Raw genomic sequence first — 26,119 nt, 5'->3', positions numbered from 1 at the left:
ATACCAGTAACCGGAGACTTTTTTGGGGGGCCTTAGGTAGACATTAAGAAACATGAGATTGACTGAACATGTGATTGAAAACAGCAAACAGTGGGAGATGGTCAATCAAATAATAATTGACAGGACTTCTTGCTTGTTTCTAGAGTAAACTTTTGAATTAATTATTGTCATCATCATGCCGATTTTAGGGCCAAATCTTATATTCAATTATCTCCATATTATTATACTGAGGTCCATGCGACAATTCTCGAAGCATTAGTATCCGAAATATAGACCAATCATAGCATTCTTTTTCTGTTAACGGCCCCCCCCCCCCAATGGCGAAAGCATTGCGTTTACTTAGCGTCGGTCATTGTCAGGAAAGCTAATCTGATTACGTACTAAGACGCTGTAACAGAGCATTGAAATTCGTGATCCCCCCAAAACATGGCCTTTTGAACGTTGTGTTTCTCAGAAAATTTGCTTGGTATAATTGAAATGTTACATTTTAACTGAAGAGGAAATCCTAAACTTCATGTCAGTGAAAAAAATCGCCGTCGTCCATGCCGAAACGTCAATACTGGTTACTGTCCTGCAAATCTGGAAGAAATCGTTCGAAAACTTCCCCAAGTGTATGTTTTATCCTAATTTCTAGGAATTTACCCTAGTTGTTATTTCACGAGTAGTTGAACACTTATATTATCTAAGTATACTCCGAATCTGTTGTTGCGGACGTTAGTGTTACACTTTGAACCATCTCTAAGGAAAATTTCGAAGATAATGAAAAAAATTATTTGCCGACCCAACCCATGTGCATTGTTTCGGCCCGGTACACAATGATTAAGGGCATATTAGCATATTCATTAGCGTCACTCGGCGTGATTTGGCGTGGGTATCGGTATCGACCAATGTAAGCCGGCAAAAAGGGTGATATTTGTTAATGAACAACTCGTGAAGGAGGCTTTTATGCAATTGTTTACTACACACCGTAATGGATAGGAACCTCGGCTTGAAAAGATTGATATATATTGCGCACGCCAGTGTTACAATTTTCAAAATTTCAAAAAAAGTAATCAACATATCACAACGACTTTAGCACATTACTTGGATCATTATAGGGGAAATAATTCCTGATGTTGCATGAAGATACGGTCTTCCAAACGGGAGAAATTGGTTTTCAAAGATTTCACCCGCCAACGTGAAATGTAGTTTCATTCAAAATAAAGTGTTACGTAACCTTTAGAAATCGCCCTTCGCAATCATATGGCTCTGTTAAAGATGATCCTTCATGGGGCAGTTGCTTTGTACAATATCTGGCACTTAATGTGCAGTAATGCGCCTCGAAATGGTCCTTTGAACATTTCTAAAAACCGCTCGAGCGATGTGAGCCTGGGTGTAATGTGCACGCAACATTTCCCTCAAGAGTTAACAGGAGTGATATGCCAATAACAGCGAGAATAAGGGAAATAATGCAGAGCAAACGGTGGAGAGATTTCGTCAGCAAACTCGGCGGCCTTTTTATTAGTACGTTTTAATCCTTTTTTTTTCTTAGTGCGCTACACGTGCCCTCATTAGTCTGGCCCCCTGACCAGATGTTACTCACGTCTCACAATAGATGATAGGTCAGGTATAAATCTGAACACAGACTCAAAATGGCAGGCCAGTTAAGTCTGATATTGGCCGTCGCGTGGGACTGTACAAAATGACAAATGACGTATAGGGGTGAAACTAATTTATAATAATTAAATCTAAATGTATCTAAATATTTCTAAATATAGGCCCCTATCTCTATATAAAAAGTAGTCATTGAGACATCTGGATGAGCAGACATATATGACTCTCTGTCTAACATCCCCTTATCTACACAAAAAAGGGAGACGGATTGTGGGCAAGCCGAGCTGAATACAAACTGAAGATAGAACGGATGGCCTTTGACCTTGTTCATAATGTTATTTCATAAGGGCGCTGTACAAAAATGGCCCTATTTCATGGCTCTGCTTACCATTGCCGAAAAATCCCTGCTTACCGTAGCAGAAAGTTCCGTAAGCGTATTTCACGGTTTACTGAGAAATGTTGGCATCTGCGCATGCGTACATCCCGTAACTAAGGAGTCTGTGATTACAGGGTTTAAGCACAGAAGTTGTCCGCTAGCGCGGTTTGCACAAAATGGTGATCGTAAGCACGACAATCTGTGGTTAACAGAGCCATGAAATTGGGCACTGATCTGCTTGCTCTGTAAAAGGCGTGCAACACGAATTTCTGATGAATTTCAAAACAGTTTTTGAAACAAAGTTAACACCTTTTTATTAACTTATAGATGTTGGGGTCTTTTAGGTTTTAATCTGGGCCAAGGATTGATACATTAATCGAACCAAACTGATCGTAATGAAGATTTTGACGAATCACATGTGTTAATTAGTTTGTTCACCAGGGGCTGGGAGGTCTAACTTTGACATGTACAGTATGAAATAGTAATTATCGATGACAATGGCAAGAAAGATGCATTTTCGAATAAAACATTCATTGTTGTGTATATCCTAGTCACTGAGTTTTGCAATAATCCCAATGATTAATTGTTTGATTCTCGTTCACCACAAACAAGTTTACTGATTTCCACATGAGTAGAATCATGCATCCAGAACCCGCAGACTCACACGTGCTTAATTCCAGTGTATTTCAACAGCTTCTTTCCGAAAATAAGAAAACACATATTGTAGTGTGCATGGGCTTGGATATTTCTCATTTGATAAATTGCGCACCTGATCACCCAAAGAATATTCAGCTCAAATTTAGTAATGGTTCCTTTGGCCCCCCAAAAAGTCTCCGGTTTCTGGTATGGAGCTTGCCCAAAAAGTGGTGCGGCGACGCGGCTTTTTTTTTTTTTTTACCTGATTGTTTTGCTTCAAATGTCGGCTGATGACTGCAAATGGTGCCCGACTAAACCTAGTGCAAATATATGGGAGTCCAGAGAGGCCACATAAAACTTATTCTCGACCATAACCCAATCTAAAAACACGTTAAAATTGTGCAGCAGCAGGATTCCAGTCAAACCAGTCAGTTTGGCGGTTTTGAGACATCATCTTTCATTGAAAAAAAACTTTTTCATTTTGCCGACGCGCATGGCTACGGCGACGCGCGCGCATACCAGAAACCGGAGACTTTTTTTTGGCCTTATTTACCGTTGAGCACCATAATGTCATTTCAAAGGAAAATCCAGATTTGGTGTCGAGAAACGATTCATATGAATTCAAATCATGATCATTTAAAATAAAGTACAGGGCGAGTCAAAAAGAAGACATCTTGACTAATAAAAACATTCTTCAAAAGCGCTCAAATTTGACACAACAATGTACGTCGTAAAAGAGCATGTCCTTCCACTCATCTAAAAATCGAATAACTGGAACTGATCCATTCTGTCCAAAGATGCATAGTTTTTTAGCCGCTATTTTATTTCTCCATGGTCAATGTTTAACTTGATTAAATGGCAGTGAATACCTTGATAGACTATAACGGAACAAGTAAAATTATCTTTCGATTTACTTAGAGTTATTTGCCTAAACATTTTGGCACGCTTGCCATAAAACGGGGCACGCTGGCCCCTCCTTGCCATGCTTGGCATCACTGGGCCCACAACCTTGGCACGATTGCCAACCATTCACTAGCCCCACCAGAACAAATGGGTGCTAGCCAAAGTGTTTTTTAGTTTTGTCACGTGACTTGAATATACGTGACATTAATAAATTGGAAAAGCACCCCGAATTGGTCCACCGCTCGTACATACTGTCGGCATGCCCCATCAGTACAAATGGGTGCTTGGCGTACTGTTTTTACGAAGCACTAAACACAACCTGTTAAATGTTTAACGTCCAAATTCCAAGTCTTACTTCAGAACTAATTACCCAACTTGTTTATTTAGTTTGCATTGAGGCACTGCCCGTCGCTCCCGGGACCTTACTGCCATTTATAAATTTGTAAAATATGGCGGATGAAGGGGAGGAGGTGGGTTTATTTTTGATGTAGCGGTCTCAAAAAGCTAAGCCGAACTGGCCTTTCTTGCCCCATATTATGCACCTAGCGCGTCAGTGGGCGTGCGTGAACTTATTACATTTGTATCAACTTAGAAAACATCAATAGTTATGCCCAAAACATCGTTTTTGGCTTCATGCCATCAAGGGGCGGCTAACTGCAATTAGGACAATCGATATGTTTACTTTTGTTTATACTTTTCCTACACCATAGCAACCAACTGATAAAAGAAAGTGTAGGACTCAACTGTGCGTTTGTGGAGAATAATGTATTTTATCTTTCAGTGATAAAATGAAATATGAGTTGTGTGGGATTTTTTAATCGACCGTATACCTGAAAAAAAATTAAAATACGTTTCGATGCCTTTACAGAAAAGAAAAGTTTGTAAAAGACCATACATTTATTAAACCACTGATTAGATGTTACAGCAATTTAGACTACAGCTAAAGTCAATTGTGTGGACGTCTATTGTTTTCGAGTCTAATATGACGATTTAACACTGTATTTGTTTCTCCAACTAATTGCTTCGTAAAGTTATCAAGAACTAATCAAACGAAATTATTTGAATATAGGCCTAGAAGGATCTGCAAACTCCCGCATGACCCTCCACTACACTCTTCCTCTGAGTATCGAGCCTACGTTGTGTATATATCCAACTTTGGGTAAAAACTTTCATCCAAAGATGATCGCCTCTAAAAGTAATGAAGCCCATCGCCATTTTGAACCCAAAAAAACCCCACTCCACTGCAGAATAGAGCAGTTTAAGGGTCCAATTTCATCCAAATTTCGCAAAGACACAATCTCACAGTCCGAATCACGGCTCCAACCATAGTTTTTACAGACCATCATGTTCATGGCCCACAACATGTTTCACATCAGAAACAATTGAGGTCATGCAAACCGTGATTTTACTGGCGCATGTAATTTTGGGGCTAACATGCCTGCACCTATACAATCCTCTGGTCAAAACGTCCTACATACTGTTGAATAAAATTCTGAAGTGCTCAGGGACGGCGGACACTTTGAAAACGCTTAGAATTTGTATTCTCCACAACAAAAGACATGTAAGTCAGGCGATCCATCAGATGAAGGATATCAAGGAGACGACAGTTACTCGAACGTCTCTGTCCATTCATCCTACGGGATCTTCCAGACAGTTCAGTCCCTGTACGGGGAGCCTGTAAGCTACGCTCGCCGATGTGACCATGAGCACTTGAGCTTTAATAAATGTAATCAGAAAATATCGCTTATTTTTTTATTTATGCGCCTTCAGAGTCAGTCATAACTAATATACATTGACCAACAGTTCGACTTGTAACACGCGTTTGTTTAAGCAATGTGTCAAGTATATTTTCATTTCATTCATTTATTCATTTCTGTTTTGTTGTTAAAAAAGATGGTAGATTGTTAAGCATTACATACATGTAAACAGTAAAGCTTGAACGGATAAAAAACAAACAATAATAGTAGTCCCCGCGTATAATACGCGTCCCCGCGTATTTTCAACGGGCGTGGACTTAGACCTAGCTCTATAGACGATTGATTGTGTCATGTTGTCAAATGTCCCCTTTCCGGCTCGTGCACGAAACTTTACCCGAAACCATTTGTTTCTGTAGCTCCACTTCGCATGTCTGTCATCACGCGAGGAGCCAGGCGCGAGTAAGCCGGGGGGGGGGGGGGGGGGGGGGGGGAGTAATCGACCACACTCTCAGCGAACAATTGCACGGTATGTATACACGCTTACTGGAAATACACACAGACACAAAATCACACAGTCCGTTCTCAAAAGGTTGCAAGTTAAAAGTTACCTTAGGAGAACAGTCGAGAATACCTTGCGCTAGAAGGCAGCCGTCGGCTGTGATATCTGTAAAACTTCACCTACGAACTTGGACGCGAGAGCGCGTGCCAACGCACGACAAGTTTACTGTTCGATTCATACCCGCTCCAATTCAAGTTTACCTACTCCAATTAAACAACCGCGAAAAACTCAAGCAGGCAAACAATAATAAACGGCCATACCAAGAGAACAATAATGTTAATTGAAGATTAACTGCTGCTGACGAAACAAAGCAAAATATATAGACTTTTTTTGTATAACAAACTCGCGACGTCACGATTTGTCAATTGTTGCAATCATCATAGCTTAAAGAGGTAGACTCTTCTGAACGTCAGGACTTCATCAACTGTTGTACATTACTCTTTCTATCGGTGGTAAGTAGGCCTAAACTGACATGTTACGAGGAGTCACAGTTTCCTTGGCCGTGGCGGTCCTCTTGGTGTCGGGGGGCTTTCGCGGCCTGGTCTCGGCGCAGAGGGACAGTCAAGCTTCGCTGGAGCTTGTGGACGGGGGCTACGTGAATCTGCTGATCGGCATCAGTGACAGGGTTCCCAACAATCCAGCTCTGCTAGACCGCATAAAGTTAATCTTCACTGAAGGCTCCAAATTCCTGTTTCAGGCTACCAGGTAAGTTGAAGTGAGGATTTTTTTTCGTATAAATGTTCAAGAGAAATAAGAATTATTTTCTTCTTAATCTGTTTTTTTGCTTTTGTTTTAATTTCTTTGCTTTTATTCTGCCCATCTACACATTTCTTTGCATACTTTACTATTTTGAGTGTCTTCAGCCCTGTAAAAGACGACTTCCATTTAAAACAAAACTCGCGAATTCGCTTGGGTAAAAGCGATCGTCAGAATGAATCAGTTTATTAGGTTGTTGATGTCATGGAATTCGCTTCGCTTTCGTGTGGTATGAACTGGCCTATACAAACGACAAAGTATACAAACGTCAAAAATATATTTGTTTTTTAATGGATAAAAATTATTAAGTATCTTCCGTATGCCGCCATTACCGCGTGCATATATTATGTGAAAGAACTTACAAAGTCGGTGCTGAGGAATGTCAAACGTTTTCTAAGTTTATTTACACGTGCTTTTTGCGTGTGGCACATTGAAAAATAGATTTACATTGATTTGATAATTTCCTACCATTGCATTAGTTATGAATTTCCAATGAGACATCGAACGACGAATCGGCCCACGACAAGTATAATCATCCAATTAATGAATTTAAGTGAGAGGAAACGACGCAAAAGTAGCAGATATTCCGATAAAACGTAGGACTTGTAGTGCAACCAAGTCGGCCTGGCTGCACGTATACCTTTTATGAACGTGGAGCAATTTCGCAAACTGGCCCGGCGATTATCTCGTTGATCGGCGGACCAAGCGAATGCAAAATTAACATAGATAATGTATGAGCTGATACGTCACTAGATATGACTATTTAAAGCATTTCGCTCAAAACTTTCTGAATTGGAGTGCACCATTTTAAAACTGTATAAAGGCCTGCAAAAACAGACAAGCAAAGTTATTTGTTATAGGACATTACATTCCTTTAAATTTCGTTCGGAAAAGGAAATCGAATAGTTACTCCCAAATCATTTGCGCACATAGCTAGCTGCAAAACTCTGACGGACAATAGTCTGAGACAGACAAACCAGTTGTTGTTGAGTTTTGACAGTGAAATTAATCTGGTCTGCAATGCAACAATTTTTCCTTAACGAACAGATCAAGTAGGGGTTGAAATCGCACAAGGCTTGTTGTTTGCTTTTTCTTTGAGTCGATTTTATTGGTCCTTTAAGGTGAGGTTAACGTGTAAAGAACTATCAATTGTTTTAGAGTAAAATGGTATATGGTTCAGGCGCGGATCCAGAGGGGGTTTTGGGGGGTCAAACCCCCCAGCTCTGTCAAAAAAAAACATCTCATACAAATTCCTATAAAAAAAAGTCGAACCCCCCCCCCCCCCCTGCTGTGACACCCCAAAAAAATTATACTGGTGTAATGTCCAACACCATTCTGTAATGAGTGTTAATAATCGTCGAATTTGAACAGCGCCCCCTATTGCAATTGGTACCAGCCCCCCCCCCCCCCCCCTCCCCCAGTTTTTTATTTTACGGAGGACAAGTGTCCGGAGAAAAACACGTGTGAACATTTTCAGATTTTTTTTGGCTGATTAAAACCCCCCCTGCGAAAATTCCTGGATTCGCCCCTGTGGTTTTGAGATGTTGAAATGAAGTTTCTTTTTCATTTAAAAGTGTCAGCTATCTTCTCCAGACAAACGCAGCACTTTGTCTCAATGCTTATTTATACAATATTACACATGTTAAACCACAATACCACAGGTGTGGACTTGAACGATTTTGCGCTTACTGGTTATATTAGAGAATCCACGAATAACGGCGATCGAAATGTAAATTGGGATGTTAAAGGTACTGACACAACAATGAATCACTTAAGAAATTACAATTTACGACTGCGAAATATCAACAATTCTAACAACTTCTGGTGCTGAATTATGAATATGGAGATTCACATTTTCGATTTAAAAACAAAAGCACCAAAATTACAAATACAAAGATGTTTACCAGGTAAACATTTTTACAAACTGATAGCAGGAAAGTGTTTCGAATTGTGTTAACTCGGTAACACATTTTGTAGATCAGGCAATTATCCACACAGAGGCAATTGTAGGCTACCTTTGTCCCAATGCCTGAAATTGAAAACTTGGTCCCATATTGTCATAACTCTGTCAACAATTATCAGATTTGGACGTTTGATGTCTCATTTTAAAGTGGAAAAGCGTGTCTTTCAAACCCTATCTATATTATCTGTGTTGGTTACACATTCTACTCCTAGCATTCCCTAATATTTTGATTGAATTTTTGATTTACATATTGTACATCTGTCTCCTTTGGTAACAAATAATCATGGACTCAATTGAAAGCGATTTTGCAACATTTTTTCCTCATTCACTTCGATAGTACATTTTGCAATTTTTTCTTCTCAAGCGTTCTACAGCCAATTCCTTGTCCTGTCAAATTGGACACAGCACACCTCTGTTTTTGGCAAAATTATAGCAACTTAAAAGGAATGGAAATTCATGTATTTGTCTCACAAGGCGAAAAAATAATTGCACAAAAAGTCGTAAAAACGAAACTAATATAGATTTTTGAATCACAGAAACAAATAACGGAAAAGCACATCGGCATTATTTTGGGGCACGTAATGTGTTGTTCTGTTCGCAGAGGAAAATTCAGGGACAGTCCCGTGTTCAATTTGCACAACAGATAGGTTCAGAATACATGGCCAAGGTTGCGCTCTTTCACCCCCTCTGATAAATAATCCCAGGCAGAAAGGGTTTGTATGTGCACCTGTTGCAAAGTTCGTACGATTTCAGATACTTATAGTGTACAGCAGAATATGATTCGGCCTAAGTTCCTACTGGCAACTCACGTGATGTGAAATAATGATCCCGCAAGTTCATGTGCCCAGGCTCCTTTTGGCTGATACTATCTGTTTGTTCAGTTCCTATATTTTATGGTTTCACCTCCACTTTCTGAGAAGCAGTTACAATCAGTACAGTCCTAGTCTAAAACCAAATCACTTTACTGTTAGTGATTTTAACATTTTTAAGCAGAGTCTGCAATATTTATATTCATATCTAATTGAACTCTTTCATTGAAGTTTTAAAGAAGTGAACCTGTCTGTACTATTAAATTGTTTAAAACAAATTCCTATATTGTCGTGTGAATGGAATGTTTGTCTTACACCCATATGGATAATCTTATCAAAAGAACCATACTGGCATTGTCTGATCTTTAAAGCACTCGCTTCTTAAAAGTGGCACAAGAGTTTTTTTTTTTTTTTTTGCTTTGCGGTTATTCAAACATATCTCTAGATAAACAAAAGCAATCTTAATTAAACAAACGGTATTCTCAAGCTAAATCTGTAACCTTGAAGATCTTGTAAACATTTGCAGCAGTAAATTCCGGTTGTAAATTGGCGAAAATGGCGGGGTTTCCATGCACCATTATTAAAGAGAAATATTTTTTCTACCAAGGCGTTATTGAAAAAGAACATGAATGCCTTTATCATAACGGTAAGGAAAATATTGGAACCTTATTACCCCTCTATCGAGTTTATTATGTTGAGGTTTATAAAAACTGATTTTTAAGCAAGGCGGCCCTTTTTTAGATTAATAGCCTCCATTACGGCTACAGAGAACACCATACCCTTTTTAAAAAACATATTATGCATCGAACACGCTCAGTTGTTAGATTCAGTACTCGAATTCTAAGTAAGCAGCAAGCCGAGCTGTCAGTGTTAAGCCATTGTATGACATAAAGCCCCTGTCACACCTTTGCGTATCCTAATTCCTTATAAGTTCCTTATCAAACATTTTCAATACGCAGCCGTACGCTCAATTAACGTCGAAATGTTTTGATCACTTTGACTTATGTGCTACGCACATCTAGCGTACAAGTAACGAATTCAGCGCATCCATTGCGTATGAGATGTATATGAGTTCCGTTTGCAGTACACAAACATTATTTTTCGAACTGCGAATAGGTCAGTATGTAGTGCGCATGCCGAGCGTATTCCGGACGCACCCGACTTATGCCGACCTCATGCTTGACGCACTTCTGAGCGTATTTAAAACTTATGACCTGCGTAACAGCGTACGCAGCGTAGTTTTGTGCATGCCCAAAACTATCCTGCGTACTGGGCCGTACCATGCGTATGCCTGCGTACATAAAACCTACACAAAACGATAGAGATGCATATGAGGTGCGTATAGTGCGTACGACTGCGTATGAAAAAAATGTCAATGCGCAACTCATAAGGAATTAAGATACGCTCAGAAGTGCGTCAAGCATGAGGTCGACCCGAACTTTTGCGTATCCTAATTCCTTATGAGTTCCTTATCAATTTTTTTTCAATACGCAGCCGTACGCTCAAACGTCGACATTTTTTGATTACTTTGACTTATGTGCGACGGCACATCTAGCGTACAAGTAACGAATTCATCGCATCCATTGCGTATGAGATGCGTATGAGTTGCGTATGCAGTGCACAAGTACGCTATCTGTGCGTTTCTCATAAGTTACGAATAAGTACAATGCGCTGCTCGCTCGCAGGACGAGCGGTACTAATTCGTGCAATACGTAGGCATTCGCTATGAGTTCGTTCAGCGTGCGTTGTATCTGCGCTGCAAGTACGCTATGTATACGTCCAATACAGGCGGCTCATATGCTGACGAGGTGCGTCACGAACACATAGCGTACTCGTAACGCACTCGACCGATGCGGGACCGATGCGCTGCGTATTTATAACTTATGACCTGCGTAACAGCGTACGCAGCATAGTTTTTTGCATGCCAAAAACTATCCGGCGTATTGGGCCGTACCATGCGTATATCTGCGTACATAAAACCTACACAAAACGATAGAGATGCATATGAAGTGCGTATTGTGCGTACGACTGCGTATGAAAAAAATGTCAATGCGCAACTTATAAGAAATTAGGATACGCAGAAGTGTGACAGGGCCCTTAGGGACCTCCTCACATTTAAGCTGTGGCAGGAGCTGCTACATGTCACTTGTCGGTCGGTCGGTCCGTCGGTCAGTCTGTCTGTCTGTCCCCGGACAATTGACCAAAAATAATTGACTAATTAACCAAATATTAATGCCATGCAGTCGTTATAAAATGCACTCTTGCCGACGGTTGTCGAAACACCGGTTTTGTTCCGATCGATGCGATCTGGGTTGCGCTCGGTCTGTATTTTATAGCGCAAACGTGTACGTCAAATATCCTATAGTGCCGTAGGCGCTGTACACGCCATACAATAACGCGCCCTCATGCGTCACATACATGTTATTTACACGTACATGTTATTTTTATGTGATGCAGCTGACTTTTGCACCACATGTATGCACATAATACGCGTGTTGTACAATGTACAGGTGCGCGCATTGTAATACCGCACCCAAGTGGAACGCTCGCTTTTTGTTGCTTTGGAAAGATGTAAACTAAGTGATTTTTGTGATTTCTTGATTTCTTTTTTTTTTTTTTTTGAGGTACCGACTTAAAGTAATTCCAACTTGAGTCAAGTCTTCAGTCGGATGTTCGTTTGGGGAAAACAATCGCGCTCAGGCCGCAACTTGCCACGAGCCGTCCCACGCGCCCTCGAGGCCTCCCAGGCGAAAAATCACGCTGCGCTAATCTGTCCCCGAAAATTGAGCAAAATAAGTCTTTCATATAATACTGCGTGTTTTTTTGCACGTATTATAGCACGCTGAATACAACGTTACTACAACATTTTTGGACATTATCTTGTCTCCATTTACAAATTGTCATGAATAACTTCACGAATTTCTTACACTGAACAATTTTTGCGAAGTATTTAAATTAATTCGTTTGGTTTGGTTGTGAAAATTAAAATTTGGTATATTATGGGAAACTAAGGGGGCGCGTTTTTGGTAAATATTCCGAGGACAATATATCCATCTATTATAGGTTTTCCCGGACAATTTGGAAAATGTGTACATGAATTTGTAAAAGAAGCATTCGTTTTCGTGCGAAATAGAATGAACGTTCCAAATTCCTGTTTCTATTTAACAAATGATAGTTCTATTTCCACTGAGGTGCAATTCAGTCGTAAAAAATAGCGTACGATTTCCCGAATGTGCACTGAATTTGGTGAATTAACATTTCATTTTAGCGCGAAATCGGGAAGGCACATCCGCAATCCTGTTTTCCTTTTAATTTACCATCAATCTATTTCGCTTAATGTGCAGCCATTTTCCCACGCAGCGTTATTAAACGTATGCCTGGTAAGCATTGGAATTAATTAATGTGTTCACAAAAGTAACATATATATGAGGAATGTTTGATTAAATGTTTGAATGTTTGAATATTCATGATGATTGAACTGAACCATGCGGTGTAGTCTTTTGAAACATACCAACTGTTGTAATAAATTCAATATAAAAACCTAAGCTGAAGGCAATCGTTCTTATTTTGCTCAGCATTTGCCACAATCGCATCATTGCAACCAAGCTATCGAAATGATAAAATGAGAGAGAACTTTAAGAAATGCAGAAAGACATTAAAATACAGATAAGACAAAGAACCAACCAAAAAGTCCCCAGATCCGATGTAACATGCCACGTGATGTTTCCCTTTACCGTCCAAATGATAATAGCCTGCAAGATTATTTTGATGGATTTTATTTTCGTAAGATTTATATCTTTTTAACATTTCTTTTGCCTATTTCAATAGGCCTTTGTGTATAAGAACAAACACATGATCAAATAGGCCTACAATACATTGATTAATTAATTAATCAATCAAAGCTCTATCGTGATTTGTATAGGTCTGTATACTTTCTTTAATTGAATGCACAATATGTGAATTCAAATTATAACAAATGAACAAGAACGTTCAATTTAGCCCTTGTCACAATTGGATTTTCTGCCAATTGGATTGCACATTCGTAATACTCGGCAACGCATCCTTCAAACCGAAAGCTCACGTATTTGTAATCCTTTAAATGAAACGTTATGCACAATTATTTATTTGAATGATGCAAAATGAAATCGAAAGCTAGTTATTGCGAAAATGAAACCAGGATATACGTCGCTCTCAAAAACAAATTCCAATGCACATTTTCCAAAATTGTCCGATAAAACCTATATTTTGACGGTGTTCCTTTTCAGGAAGCGTGTCTACTTCAAAGACATTCACATCCTGGTTCCGGAGAGTTGGGAAGACTCGGCAGAGTATTCCAGCGTAACTTGGCAGCGCTTCGACCAACGTGACGTCCTCGTCGACAGACATTCAGGAGACGTTCCGTTTGTGCGCGGTTTAAAAGAGTGTGGGGGATCCGGGCAATATATCCATCTAACGCCAAAATACTTCCTATCGCAGGACTCTGAAAGCCGCTTTGGACCTTATGGAAAGGTGATTTGTTTTTCTTATTACAATTGTGATTTTTTTTCTTTTTTGATTCTTTGTTAAGGTTACTTCGCTTTGGGGGTATTTCCTCGCTTAATTTACATAAAGAGCGATTTGAAGCGTTGCATGTTCGACAATAAACATTGGTCTAAACCTTTAGAGAAGTTTGAGGATATGCTTGGGAGTAACTCTCTATTATGGAGAGGTTCTATAAAGAAGAACCAGAGATGCTGACTCGACGTTTCGGTCAGTTTGCTCAGATCGTCACGCATTTGCATATTATTAAGGGAATAAAAGTGTATCTCACAGTGCATCAAACGTGACAGCACATGTCCAAGGCTTTGAATGGCTAAGCCGTCTATTAATTTTGAGTGAAGTTTTCATAAAATTAAAAATGTCGTGATATCCGAGAACTGGATCTGAGGTTAAACCCAGCCGGGTTGGGATTGTTCACAACGTGGAGTCGTTATTGGTATCCAATGAAAGTTGGGTGACTACCGGTATACCCGATTGTTGGTCGCGCGTAATTAAAGGTGTCTACGTTTAAGAGGCAAGACACTCAATTAACAGATATAGTCTTTTGATATTGGCAGTATTGTTTGTTGAATTTCTATATAAACATGTAAATTTCAAGAAAGAACTAGTAAAAGGACATGGGTATTGTAATAGAATGGTACCATTAACTTTGTCATTTTGTGTCGCGTTATAGGTTTGAAAAGGTGTTACACAAGTGCTGTAATTTGCGTTTTGCAGTTTACAGCAATACACTGAAAAACAAATTACGGTGAAGGCACCGCCAACCAAAAAAAACCGTAAAATTACGGTCAGTTACGGATTTCCTAAAATCCAATGACCGTAATTTCAATACGAATTTTCCGTTAATTTAACGGTAATTTGCCGTAAAGTAATGGAATACAAAGTGGTGTGGCGTCGGGGCTTTGTGCAGGGGTAGGCAGGAGATAGGTTCCAGTTACGGCAGCTGGGAGTACGTTTTACAGCTTAAGAGTGGTTTTCATATCATTTTAGGTAAAATTATTTTTAAGTTGTCACAAAACTTGTATATGTAAGCTATTGTGTAATTTTCAATTACAACTTTTTACTGATTCCGCAGAAAGGGGTCGACCTATTGCTGGTCAACACCGCATGATGAGCGGCTTGGCTTTTCGAATCCTGCAATATCACAGCCGTATTACAGCTTTAACAGCATACTGATCAGCTGTGTATTAAACACGTAGTGAACCTTGCATGTATGCACTACCTGTGTATAATACAAATCACAGCTTTTCTAAGGGCAGCTTTTCGGTTGTAAAAGTTTAAAAGGGGGAGAGGAAATGAGTACAAAAGCATTGCGAATCCCAGCCTGCATCAGCAGCCAAATAATTGCGAAGGCGAAGCGAAGCAAAGCTATTCCGATAACGTACTTAGACGCTGTAACAGAGCAGTGAAATCCACAAACCCCAAAAACATGGCCTTTCGAACGTTGTGTTTCTCAGAAAATATGCTCAGTATGATTGAAATGTTAAATTATAACGGAAGAAAAATTCTAAACTTCATTTCAGTGAAAAAATCGCCGTCATCGATTCCGAAACGTCAATCATGGTTACTGGGAAAGCTGACTTTCAAGTCAGGAGGAAATCGTTCGAAAACGTTCCAAAATATATGTACTTATCAAAATTATTAGGATTCTACTCAGTTGTTATTTCACGAGTAGTTGAACACTTATATCATCTAAGAATATTCCGAATTTCAGTTTAATCTGTTACAATTTGAACTATCTCCAAGGAAAATCTCGAAGACGATTTTTTTCCGACCTTACTAACGTGCACGGTTTTCATAACGCCGTAGGCGCTACGGTTGACCAATTTCGGCCCGGCAGCACAATGACACAGGGTACATTAGCAAATTCATTAGCGCCACCTGGCGCGTGGGTCTCGGTATCGACCAATGGAAGCCGGCAAAAAGGGTGATATTTATTAACTATTTAACTCGTGAAGGAGGCTTTTATGCACATTTTTACTACAAACCATAATGGATAGGAACATTACTAATATTCAGTGAGGCTTGAAAAGATTTAAAGATATTGCAAACGCCTGCAGTGTTGCAACTTTCAAAAATGCACTTAGCCAGGCCTATTTTCCAATTTCAACGAAAAGTAATGAACAACGATTTTTAGCACATTGGATCATTTATAAGGGAACTAAACATGGAAATTTGCATGAAGATACGGTCTCCCAAACGGGAGAAATTATTTTTCAAAGATTGCGCCCGCCTGTGTGAACATGTCTGTGTCCATGTAGTTTCATTCAAAATGAAGTGCAACGTAGCCTTTGGAAATCGCCCTTCGCAACCACATGGCTATCAGGGCACCAACTTTTACGGGAAATTCACGTAGCACGTTCTTTCTTGTGACGGTTCGAGCAATAACGGCAATAAACCATAACAATTACGGGAAATGGACAGCGTTTTTACGGGTTTTGCTGTAGGCCCTGTCGTTGACAATTTTATACAGAAACTTTTTCCCGTCGTTACTTTCAACTAAATTACTATTTATTTCAATTCCTAATTACTGTTTACAGTTAATTACCCACGAATGGGCGCACTACCGGTGGGGTGTGTTTGACGAATACCCGTATCCGAAAGATGTTCAATTCTACGCTCATTCCAATGGGAATATCGAGGCTGTCAGGTGTGTCCTAAAAATAACGGGTAAGTCTAAGCGTTCCTTACAAAATTTTACGGCGAGTATCTGAATATTGAAGACTTTAGCTGAGTAGATAATCAGGAACATGAACTAACTATTTACACTTTTCCTTTATTATTATTTGCTCCCGGAAATCACTGGGCGTGCAGTCTATGAATACATACGGCAAAATGAACACTTGTTAATTATTTATTCACCCAGTAATTGAACAAGACCAGCCAAGTCTTAAAAGATGGTCCCGAGCCACTTTGGTCTATAAGGTCTTGGTAGTCATTTGAGCCAATGTTGGGGCCAAGGTGGGGGTTAAGCAAGTTAAATCACAAGTGCCGATCAGTCAGAATCACAATTGAGGGCATCTCAGACCACCACCAACCCCCCCCCCCCCTCCCTCATGGCTGTCTATGATACTTTCGCGGTACAATAGTATCACAATACAAACAATACGATACGATATACACCACGATGCATAACTTCACTTGTCACTGGAATCAGTGAATTTCGTTTTAAAAAATACTAACGATACTTTCGCGATGCAATACGTATCATGCGTACAAAACCATGATACATATATCGTGAACTTCACTTGTCACTGCAATCGGTGAATTTCATTTTTAAAAATACTATATTAATGATACTTTTGCGGTACAATACGTATCACAATACAGAGAATACGATACGATATACACCACTATACATATATCGTGAACTTCAGTTGTCGCTGCAATTGGTGAATTTCATTTTAAAAAAAAACTAATGATCTCTCTAATTTCAATTTACCTCACATGCACAGGTCGTCGGGTGCTCCCAAACAAGCCAAATGAGTGCCAGGAAGACGAAAACGGGCTGCCTGAGCCTGCATGTCAGTTTTGGGATGACCGCCGCGGTACAGATTACACCGGCTCCCTCATGTACAAGCAGTTCTTACCCGCGGTAACAAATCAAGTTCTCTTCTTTTTAATGGACCACTGAAGATGAATTTGTTGTAATGTTTTAATGACAGTTTCGGATATGAACTCCTAAACTACTTAATAGCTTTGGCTATGTAAATCACACAACACCGTTTGGCAACAAAGCCCAGTTGTTGTTACAATCATATCCCGACTTATTAAGCAAATTATGTTCGACATTTTGGCCGTTTTGAAATCCAAGATTGCCTCCATATGGTCGATTGGAAAAAACAAGTTTCCAATTAAATTTGAACTTAATAGGAAAGTAAAACTATCAAACAGACATTTCTTCTTTTGCAAAAAAAAAAAAAAGAAACATGATCCCAAAAGTATATTTCGGCCCAAGGTACAGTGTGAAAAAAAAAACAGATTGGGTAAAACACCATTTGGCAATGTTGTTTGTATGAATACATTGGCATAAAGTGACTTTATTGTTGGTTAACTATATTAATTGAAAATAATTTGCCTTAGAATTTCGGCAGTTTGTATGTTGACCAGCATTGGAGGACAAAATATAAACCCATTTGCTTAATGTTTGTTCCACAGTAAGGCATGTAATATGTAGATATGTTATTGCCAATGTTACTGCCAATATTAGCAGCCTTTCTACGGGTCCTATCTTGGATCCGATTATCTCCCTTGAAAAAGCACCATTTGAAAACTTGAATGTCCTTAATCCACGAGAAAGAGAGTTGCAGTCCTGCATGGACACAAGGTGTTGGACAATTTTCACCGTCGGAATCGGCTAAAATCTGCTATGCAAATCATGACCTGAAACCTTCTGCCGAACCTGAGATTTCAAAATTGGCTCCAAAATTGGTTTAATTTTTGATTTATTAAAATCAACATAGGCCTAGGCTTTAACCTCCAACTTATAATGGCAATATAAACGTTTCTTTTTAAAAATGAACCACTTTATATAGGGTTGTGCGTTTTATTAAAATAAATTTTTTTAAACACTGTGTCCTCCCATCTCCAAACATTTGAAATTGATCATTTTCAAGTATTGAGAGTGTTCCGTTATTATGTCAACAACGCTGTCCTTCTATTTTGATTTACACTATCTTCTTCCCATAGAAATTTTATAAGCTTTATTTTAATTTCTGAGGAACAGCCTTAGGCCTAACGTTCTTATGAAACTTTTCCGAATTAAGGTTTCCACCTTTTGTGAGAAAGCGGCCAACGGGACGCCGGAGGGGAACGTGCACAACAGGGAAGCACCCAACAGGCAAAACCGTTTGTGTAACGGGAAAAGCATATGGGAGGTACGCTTATAACGAAATAAGTATAGAACATTTCGGGTCCCAGTTTCATGGTTCTACGTCAGACATACTTCTGCCCTTAAGGGCCCAGTACATTCACACTGTGCTTTGAATGCTTGCATCATTATCTCAATACGCTCAAGCACAGAATCACAGGGGTATTGCTTATCCGTGAATTACGGGAGTATTTAATATTAGTAACGTGCTGTAGTATTAGGCCTCCGCCTAGAAATTTATGCTGGAAAAATACCACCTCGCCCCCCCCCCCCCGCGACGCCCATGTCATAAACCCAATGTTTTTAGTTTTGAATACATACTAACGCTTTTTGGCAACAATTAAACGTTTTAGCACATAGCCTAAAAGAGCCAGTTAAGTGTTGCATCTGCACGACGGGATCAAAACACAATAGCAAAGGATATCCACTGTCGTTTAAGTGTCGTCAAGAAGCTCAGTTGAATTGTGCGTCTTTTTTTAATTCTCTTTGGTTAAAAAAAAGGTTATGCTCAAACATAGCGACTTTGCTTCGGGGAACAGCGAGAACGACATTAACGTCGAAACCGTGCCTGAATTTACTGTGGTCAAGAAGCGACCAAGCCACATCGTTCTGGTCGTAGATACCTCTGGTAGCATGCGGGGACAAAAACTACTTCAGCTCAAACAGGTATAAAATAATCATATCTTAATCTCCCAATCCTTTTAAAATTGTAAGGTACAACATTGTGAAAAAAGTCTCTCCCTTCAACTTTCTCGTACGTACCGGTACGACTCAACTCGTAGGTACGCCCGGGAATCATGGCTCGTACGTACGCCTTATAACTCGTACTTACGACTTATAACTCGTAAGTACACCTGATAATGTCCGTACGACTTACGAACTGTAACTCGCACGCACGACTTATATCTTGTTCGTATGAGTTACAAATCTTACCTGCGACTTATGAATTGTAACTCGTAAGTACGACTTAATATCACGTACGATACGACTTATATCGAGAACGTACGACTTAATTATGAATTGTAACTCGTACGTACGATTGAGGTTGTACACGAATGACTTAAGCCGACCTCACGTCGACCTTGCGACTGACTTTACAAGATCAAGCTGCGTCTGAACTACGACCGTCAGGAACAACTCAGTCGCCGATTTTGTGCGACCTGAGTGTAACTGCGACGATATTAAGACAATCAGCATCAGTTGGCGCTCAAAAAAATCACCAGTTGCAGAACTTCTGCGACGTGCTCCGCGACAATCACACGATTTCTCAGTTTTGCGATCTGAGTGTTATTGTTCTGCTTGATGCCAACGGTTCCGTCGTGGCGCGAGAAAATCGCGGGTCGACCTAAGGCCGGCTTTAAACAAATTTTAAATTACGTGCCATACGCAACAACTAGTGCATTCGGCACTTTCTAGTCTTTATATTGAAGCATTTAATTCATTATTTTAAAGTTTTCTTTGTGGTTCATTTGCGCATTTAATTCAGTTAAAAAGTAGCAACGTCACAATTTACTGATCGCAGTTACTGGCCAAGTATTACTATTATTGCTATTGTTATTGTCATTCTTTCAAATTATGTAATAACAAACTCATAAAGAATTAGGGAATGCCGCAGTTTTTGATTTCCATTGTCAACATTAACCTACTTCTAAATATACCCGATAAACATGTTTTTCTAAATGTACGTGCTCACTGTTTTCACGTTTTTCACTTATGCCCGGCGCCCCAGATACCCTTGAGGGAAAGTAGTGGTTATTATTTTATTTAATGTATTTTTTGTAAGAGGCTGCCGTGATTTGTATGTTATTTCTCATTTTCTACCCTTAAAATAAAAGGGCTGTGCATCAAAACTGTAATTCGATCGGATTCAGTCATTGTGTTTTAATTTGTGTAAAAACTCAAAATATGAGTTATATGCGAAGATAAGGGCCTGAACAAAAAGACTGAAACAAATCTGTGTGCTGCAAGGGTCCTAACATAAAGAAATATAGTGATGCACAAGTTTTATTCCTTTAATGATTTCCTGGTTTATTGCGTTCAAATAATCAGATCATTGAAACTCCAGATAATTGGATCTTTCATTCTTAAGGATCATCATTTACATGAGTGAATACATTTAAATAATAAGAGTTAAGTGAATAGAAATATGTGCACTGGCCGTGGTGATGAGTATTTAGTGCAAGGGTTGATCCAAAACCAAACTTTTTGGGGGGGGGGCAAATGTTTGAGAATTTGTTCATGTAATCTGTAGGGGGTGATAAGGAGGTGGGTTAAAGATGTGGCGTTTTGGGCAAATCAAAAAAGAAAGTTGAAAATAAAAGCATTTTTGTTTGCAGCCACATACTTTTTAATTCAGTGCTCAATACAATTTTTCCTTGCAATCGCTCAGGATTACAGCTTAAGTTTTCTCCTAAACGGTATATGGTATATGAACTTGTAATTTTCAACATATATCAATCCTCATCCATAGTGGTGTATGCATATTACTCTGACGTCATGATAACGTCATCGGGTGTCAAGTTTAGCTGGAAAAAAACTACCAAATACTTTCACCTATAACTATAAAACAAAAAAATCATTGATGTTTGTATTCTGTAATCAGATAGACCATTAATTGATAAACATATTTTGTCGTGTACGTGAACTCACTTGACCTTTTCTTCCGGGTCTACCGGAATATCAAAGGTATATAGGTGAATTCAAAAGGAAGACTTTAGCCTGAAATCAAAACGAAAGCAAACTTTCTTCCAAACGGTTTGCGGTATGATCATAAACCTAGTGTGAACTTAAACCATGGTACGAAAATGTTATAAATTTTGTTACGCCATGATAACGCCATCGGGTATCAAATTACAAGCGAGTTAAGGGCAAATTTTGACAAAATAGTTTGTGCTATATCTTTGAACTTAATAAAGTATTGTATTCGTTTTTTCGTGATGTTGTAGACTATGCCGTGAAAAATATTTCTTGTCCACGGATACAAAACCGCTTGACCTGCACTTCCGGTGTTACCTGAAGTGCAATAAAAACAGCATATAACTCAAAAGCGGGAGCATTTTACTACACACATATAAAGTATGAAAGTGTTAAGTGGGGAATGTCAAACGCAAAACACAGTGTGATGACGTCATCATTTGAAAGGGCGCCCCTAGCGGCACATTAAATAGTGTTTGCTTTCTTTAATTTGAAAGCCATCCGTTAAAATTTAACCAAATCGCCCCTTGATATTTTCTGATTAACCACGGATAACTTGGCAAGGATTTAAATTCATGACGTCATCAGACCGGAAGTTTCGTTAAGGAGAATTTGAAAAGGAACATATTTTGAATTGAATTCTATCATTTGATCCCTGTCATATCTTCGTAGTCCAAATAATGATATCCATTGCAATGTTCACCTTTGGATCTCTGACACCGTGACGTCATCAAACCGGAAGTAAGGTGTTATTAATACGTCATCAAACCGGAAGTTAGGTGTTGTTAGTACAAACAATTATATTTCCCATATTTTCATACGTTATTTTAACTTCACAATGAAAATTTATCCTCTCCGAACTTAATGTATGCACTTACCGTTTTAACTTATGACGCCATCAAACCAGAAATTACTTTTTTGCGTACATAGAATGTTTACTGAAACATCCCCAGGATCCGCGCCTGTTGACGTTCCGTCCCATTTCGTTCTGTTCCGTTACCACCATTAGTTACGAATGATTTCACTGGCATTGAGGCCGATTCATACTTCACATGAAATTTTTTGGGCAATTATATAGTTTCAACCTAAATTGCTATTCCTGCGAAAGAAAGTAAACATTTTAAAAGGGAAATCACAAAAGGCTGCCGATATTTAGTTGTGGAATAAATACTTTTCGATTCGTTTGGAGGAAATATCGGCAACCTTCTCGTGGTCTTCTCTGTAATCCCGAACTTGTTTCTGGGGACTACTGCCGATGACACGAAACCAAACCAAACGTAGGATGGAAACTCAGGTCCGCCGCCCCGAGCGGGCGGCAGCTGTCGTCGAAGGCGAGGGTGCCGCGATACTGCAGTTGAACGTCGAGGGTCTCACCACCGCCAAACTTACCATCATCGAACAGCTTGCATATACCAACAAAGCCTCTGTTATTTTGCTGCAAGAAACACACTGTGAAACGACGGAGAAACTAACAATTCCCGAATTCACACTAGCTGCATACATCTTGAACAAACACCGCGGCCTCGCCACCTTTGTCAGACAGGACACAGAGTGGTCCTTGGAGGCACAATCCGCAGATGACTCCGAACTGGAATGGCTGGCCGTGAAGGCTCAGGATGTAACTATCATTAACGTGTACAAGCCACCCCCAACACGCCTGACCAAAGCATCCCTACCAGCGGTCACTCACCCCTGCATCTGCGCCGGCGATTTCAACTGCCACCACACTGAATGGGGTTACTCCAGATCCAACAATGACGGAACTTGTCTTGTAGAATGGGCATCTGCCAACAACCTGACTCTTCTATACAACCCAAAGGAGCCCGCTAGCTTCCACTCTGCCCGGTGGAATTCAGGTTCGAACCCAGACCTAGCTTTTGCTAGCAGCACAAAAGTCCAACCACCCCTGGTTCGTCGAATGCTGGAGAAATTCGTAAGGTCCCAACACCGACCATCACTCGCCACACCGGTACCACTCGTTGCTCCTACCTCAAGCAAACCAGTGAGACGATGGAACTTTCGAAAAGCTGACTGGGACAGGTTCAAATTGCTCACCAACCAAGCCAACCAGAACCTCCCACCACCGGACAGCACAGACCTGGATACCTCATACAAGGCATACTGTAACATGCTCACCAACGCAGCCAAGCAGTCAGTCCCCCGTGTATACCAGAGGAACTACATCCCATGCTGGGACGAAGAATGCCAGAAGTTGTACGAAGATCACACAGCAGCTACATCCAAAGAGGGATCTGATGCCACAGCCAACATCCTGATGAAGCGCCTGGATGAGAAACGCCAAGATCGTTGGACAGAGAGAGTTGAATCCATTGACTTCACACACTCCAGCCGAAAAGCCTGGCACACGATCAACCGCCTCACGGGAAGGAACACATCTAAACCTGACAAATGCCCCGTGAGTGCTAATGCAATAGCATCGCAACTACTTCAGAATGGTCGTTTACCAACCCAGACCGAGACTTCTCAAGACAGGTCGGAAAGGAAGTTGCTGAGCTATGGAAGGTTGACGGTGGTGACGTGAACATCACCAACCCCTTCACCACAGAAGAACTGGTCGAAGCACTGAAGTCAATGAAGGCGGGTAAGGCCCCAGGACCAGACGATATCCACCCAGAGTTCCTCTTACATGCAGGAGATGCTGCAACCGAGGGGTTACGTTGGTACTTGTCCACCTCGATGGAAAGATGCAAAATCCCCAAAATCTGGCGCAAGGCAACTGTCATCGCCCTCCCAAAACCTAACAAGCCCAGGGACGACCCTAAAAGCAACAGGCCTATTTTACTCCTGTGTGTTCCATACAAGCTGCTTGAAAGGATGATTCACGGACGCATCAATCCCATCATTTATCCCCAGCTGCCCCGAGAACAGGCTGGCTTCCGCAAAGGACGATCCACCGTGGATCAGGTTACCCTGCTCACTCAGGACATCGAGGATTGCTTCGAGGCCAAAGAGACAGCTGGCGCTGTACTCTAGACCTGACCGCCGCGTATGACACTGTATGGCACCGTGGGTTGACTTTAAAACTTCTACGGATGCTGCCAGACAGACAGATGGTACACTTTATTGTGGAGCTGATCTCTAACCGCAGCTTCGTGCTCAAGACCAGCGACGGGCAACAAAGTAGACCACGCCGGCTCAAAAATGGCGATCCACAGGGATCCGTCCTGGCTCCAATGCTGTTCAACGTGTACATCCATGACCTCCCTGATACATTCTCTAAGAAGTACGGATATGCCGACGACCTGGCCATCCTGACAACACACAGAGAGCGGAAGATGATTGAAAGCATCCTGAGCCAGGACATGAGCACCTTGGCCCTATACCTGAGACAGTGGCGACTGAAGCTGAGTGAGGGTAAGACAGTCTCTACAGCCTTCCATCTGAACAACAAGGAAGCAAAACGTGAGCTGGATGTGTACATCAACAAGAGGCGCTTGGACTTCCAGACAACAACCACATATCTTGGTGTCAAGCTGGATAGGACACTCTTCTACCGACAACATCTTGCCGGACTCCGAGACAAGGTCATGGCACGCAGTGCTCTCATCCGTAAACTCGTGGGCACAAGATGGGGAGCAAGTCCATCAACACTCCGCACCTCTGCCCTGGCACTTGTGTACGCGCCAGCTGAGTATTGCGCACCAGCATGGAGTAGGAGCAGACACACCAGCCTGGTAGATGTGAGCCTTAACTGCACCCTGCGCACAATCACTGGATGCTTACAATTTACACCAGTTGAGCAGCTCCCTGTGCTTGCAGGCATCTCACCAGCTGAGCTCCGTAGGCAGGCAGCAAGCATGGCGCTGGCCCGACGCGCCATGGATCCAGATCACCTCCTCCACCAAGCTATCAGCAGGGAACAGACACAACCCAGACTCAAATCCCGGCGCCCCAAATCCCGGCGCCCCTTTGCCTCAAGTGGAAAGGATCTATTGTCAACTATCCAACCCACAGAGTCAAAGGCCCACTGGATGGCCAGGATGTGGACACAGAAGTGGCAGTCATCCCCTAACCATCTGCATAGATACATTCCTGTACCATCCAGAAGTTGCCCAGGATCTGATCGCCCACGACAGGCATGGGTTAAACTAAACAGGCTCCGCACCGGAATCGGGCGTTTCAATGCTGACATGTGGAGGTGGGGCCTATCCCAGAGCCCAGCTTGCGAATGTGGAGCGGAGCAGCAGACTGCTGACCACATCATCTCCGAGTGCCCCCTCTATCGCCCCCCAAATGAGTACCAAGGCCTGATCGATGTTGATGTTGATGCAGCAACCCGAGAGTGGCTTCTCAGCAAGCACCCAGAGATCTATAAACTACCTCTTTGTTTTGGTTTTCACACGCAAGAAGAAGAAGATTCATTTCGTTTTAATTGCGACCCGACAACAATTAAGGAGAATAATTTTGTTCTGTGCCAAAGCAAATCAACATACATGTATATTTCTTTCCAGAGGGTTACAGACGCCCAGAGAAGAACAATGGTGTGTCAATACAAAGTGTATGTCAATTGCAAAAGACGTTAGGCGAATAAAACGCGAATGTGTTGAAGAACCATTGGAGAGCAACTTCAAAGTAACTGGTGTCCCTCCATTTCCTCACGTTAAAAAAATTCTTCTCGCTTTTGTTTTAACGTCAACTCTGAATTGGGCTAAATTTATTGACATTGGTGTATTTCTTGTCTGCTATCATCTGCTATTCTTTCC

At 40.9% G+C, this 26,119-nt stretch overlaps 1 protein-coding gene across 1 annotated transcript in view; it reads left to right on the top strand.

Moving 5' to 3' along the window:
- Positions 1 to 6,058: 6,058 nt before the first annotated feature.
- Positions 6,059 to 26,119, top strand: part of LOC119721962 (calcium-activated chloride channel regulator 3A-1-like) — a 38,874-nt gene continuing 18,813 nt past the window's right edge. Inside the window, exons 1-6 of the mRNA XM_038191922.1 lie at positions 6,059 to 6,469; positions 13,558 to 13,801; positions 16,372 to 16,501; positions 17,287 to 17,426; positions 18,598 to 18,708; positions 19,203 to 19,367. Coding sequence (XP_038047850.1) covers positions 6,237 to 6,469; positions 13,558 to 13,801; positions 16,372 to 16,501; positions 17,287 to 17,426; positions 18,598 to 18,708; positions 19,203 to 19,367 — 1,023 coding nt within the window. The 5' untranslated portion in view covers positions 6,059 to 6,236. The remainder of the gene's footprint in view (positions 6,470 to 13,557; positions 13,802 to 16,371; positions 16,502 to 17,286; positions 17,427 to 18,597; positions 18,709 to 19,202; positions 19,368 to 26,119) is intronic.

Source organism: Patiria miniata, unplaced genomic scaffold (assembly GCF_015706575.1).
Source record: "Patiria miniata isolate m_02_andy unplaced genomic scaffold, ASM1570657v1 HiC_scaffold_14, whole genome shotgun sequence".
NCBI lineage: Eukaryota > Metazoa > Echinodermata > Asteroidea > Valvatida > Asterinidae > Patiria > Patiria miniata.
This window is presented reverse-complemented; position numbering and strand designations above follow the sequence as displayed.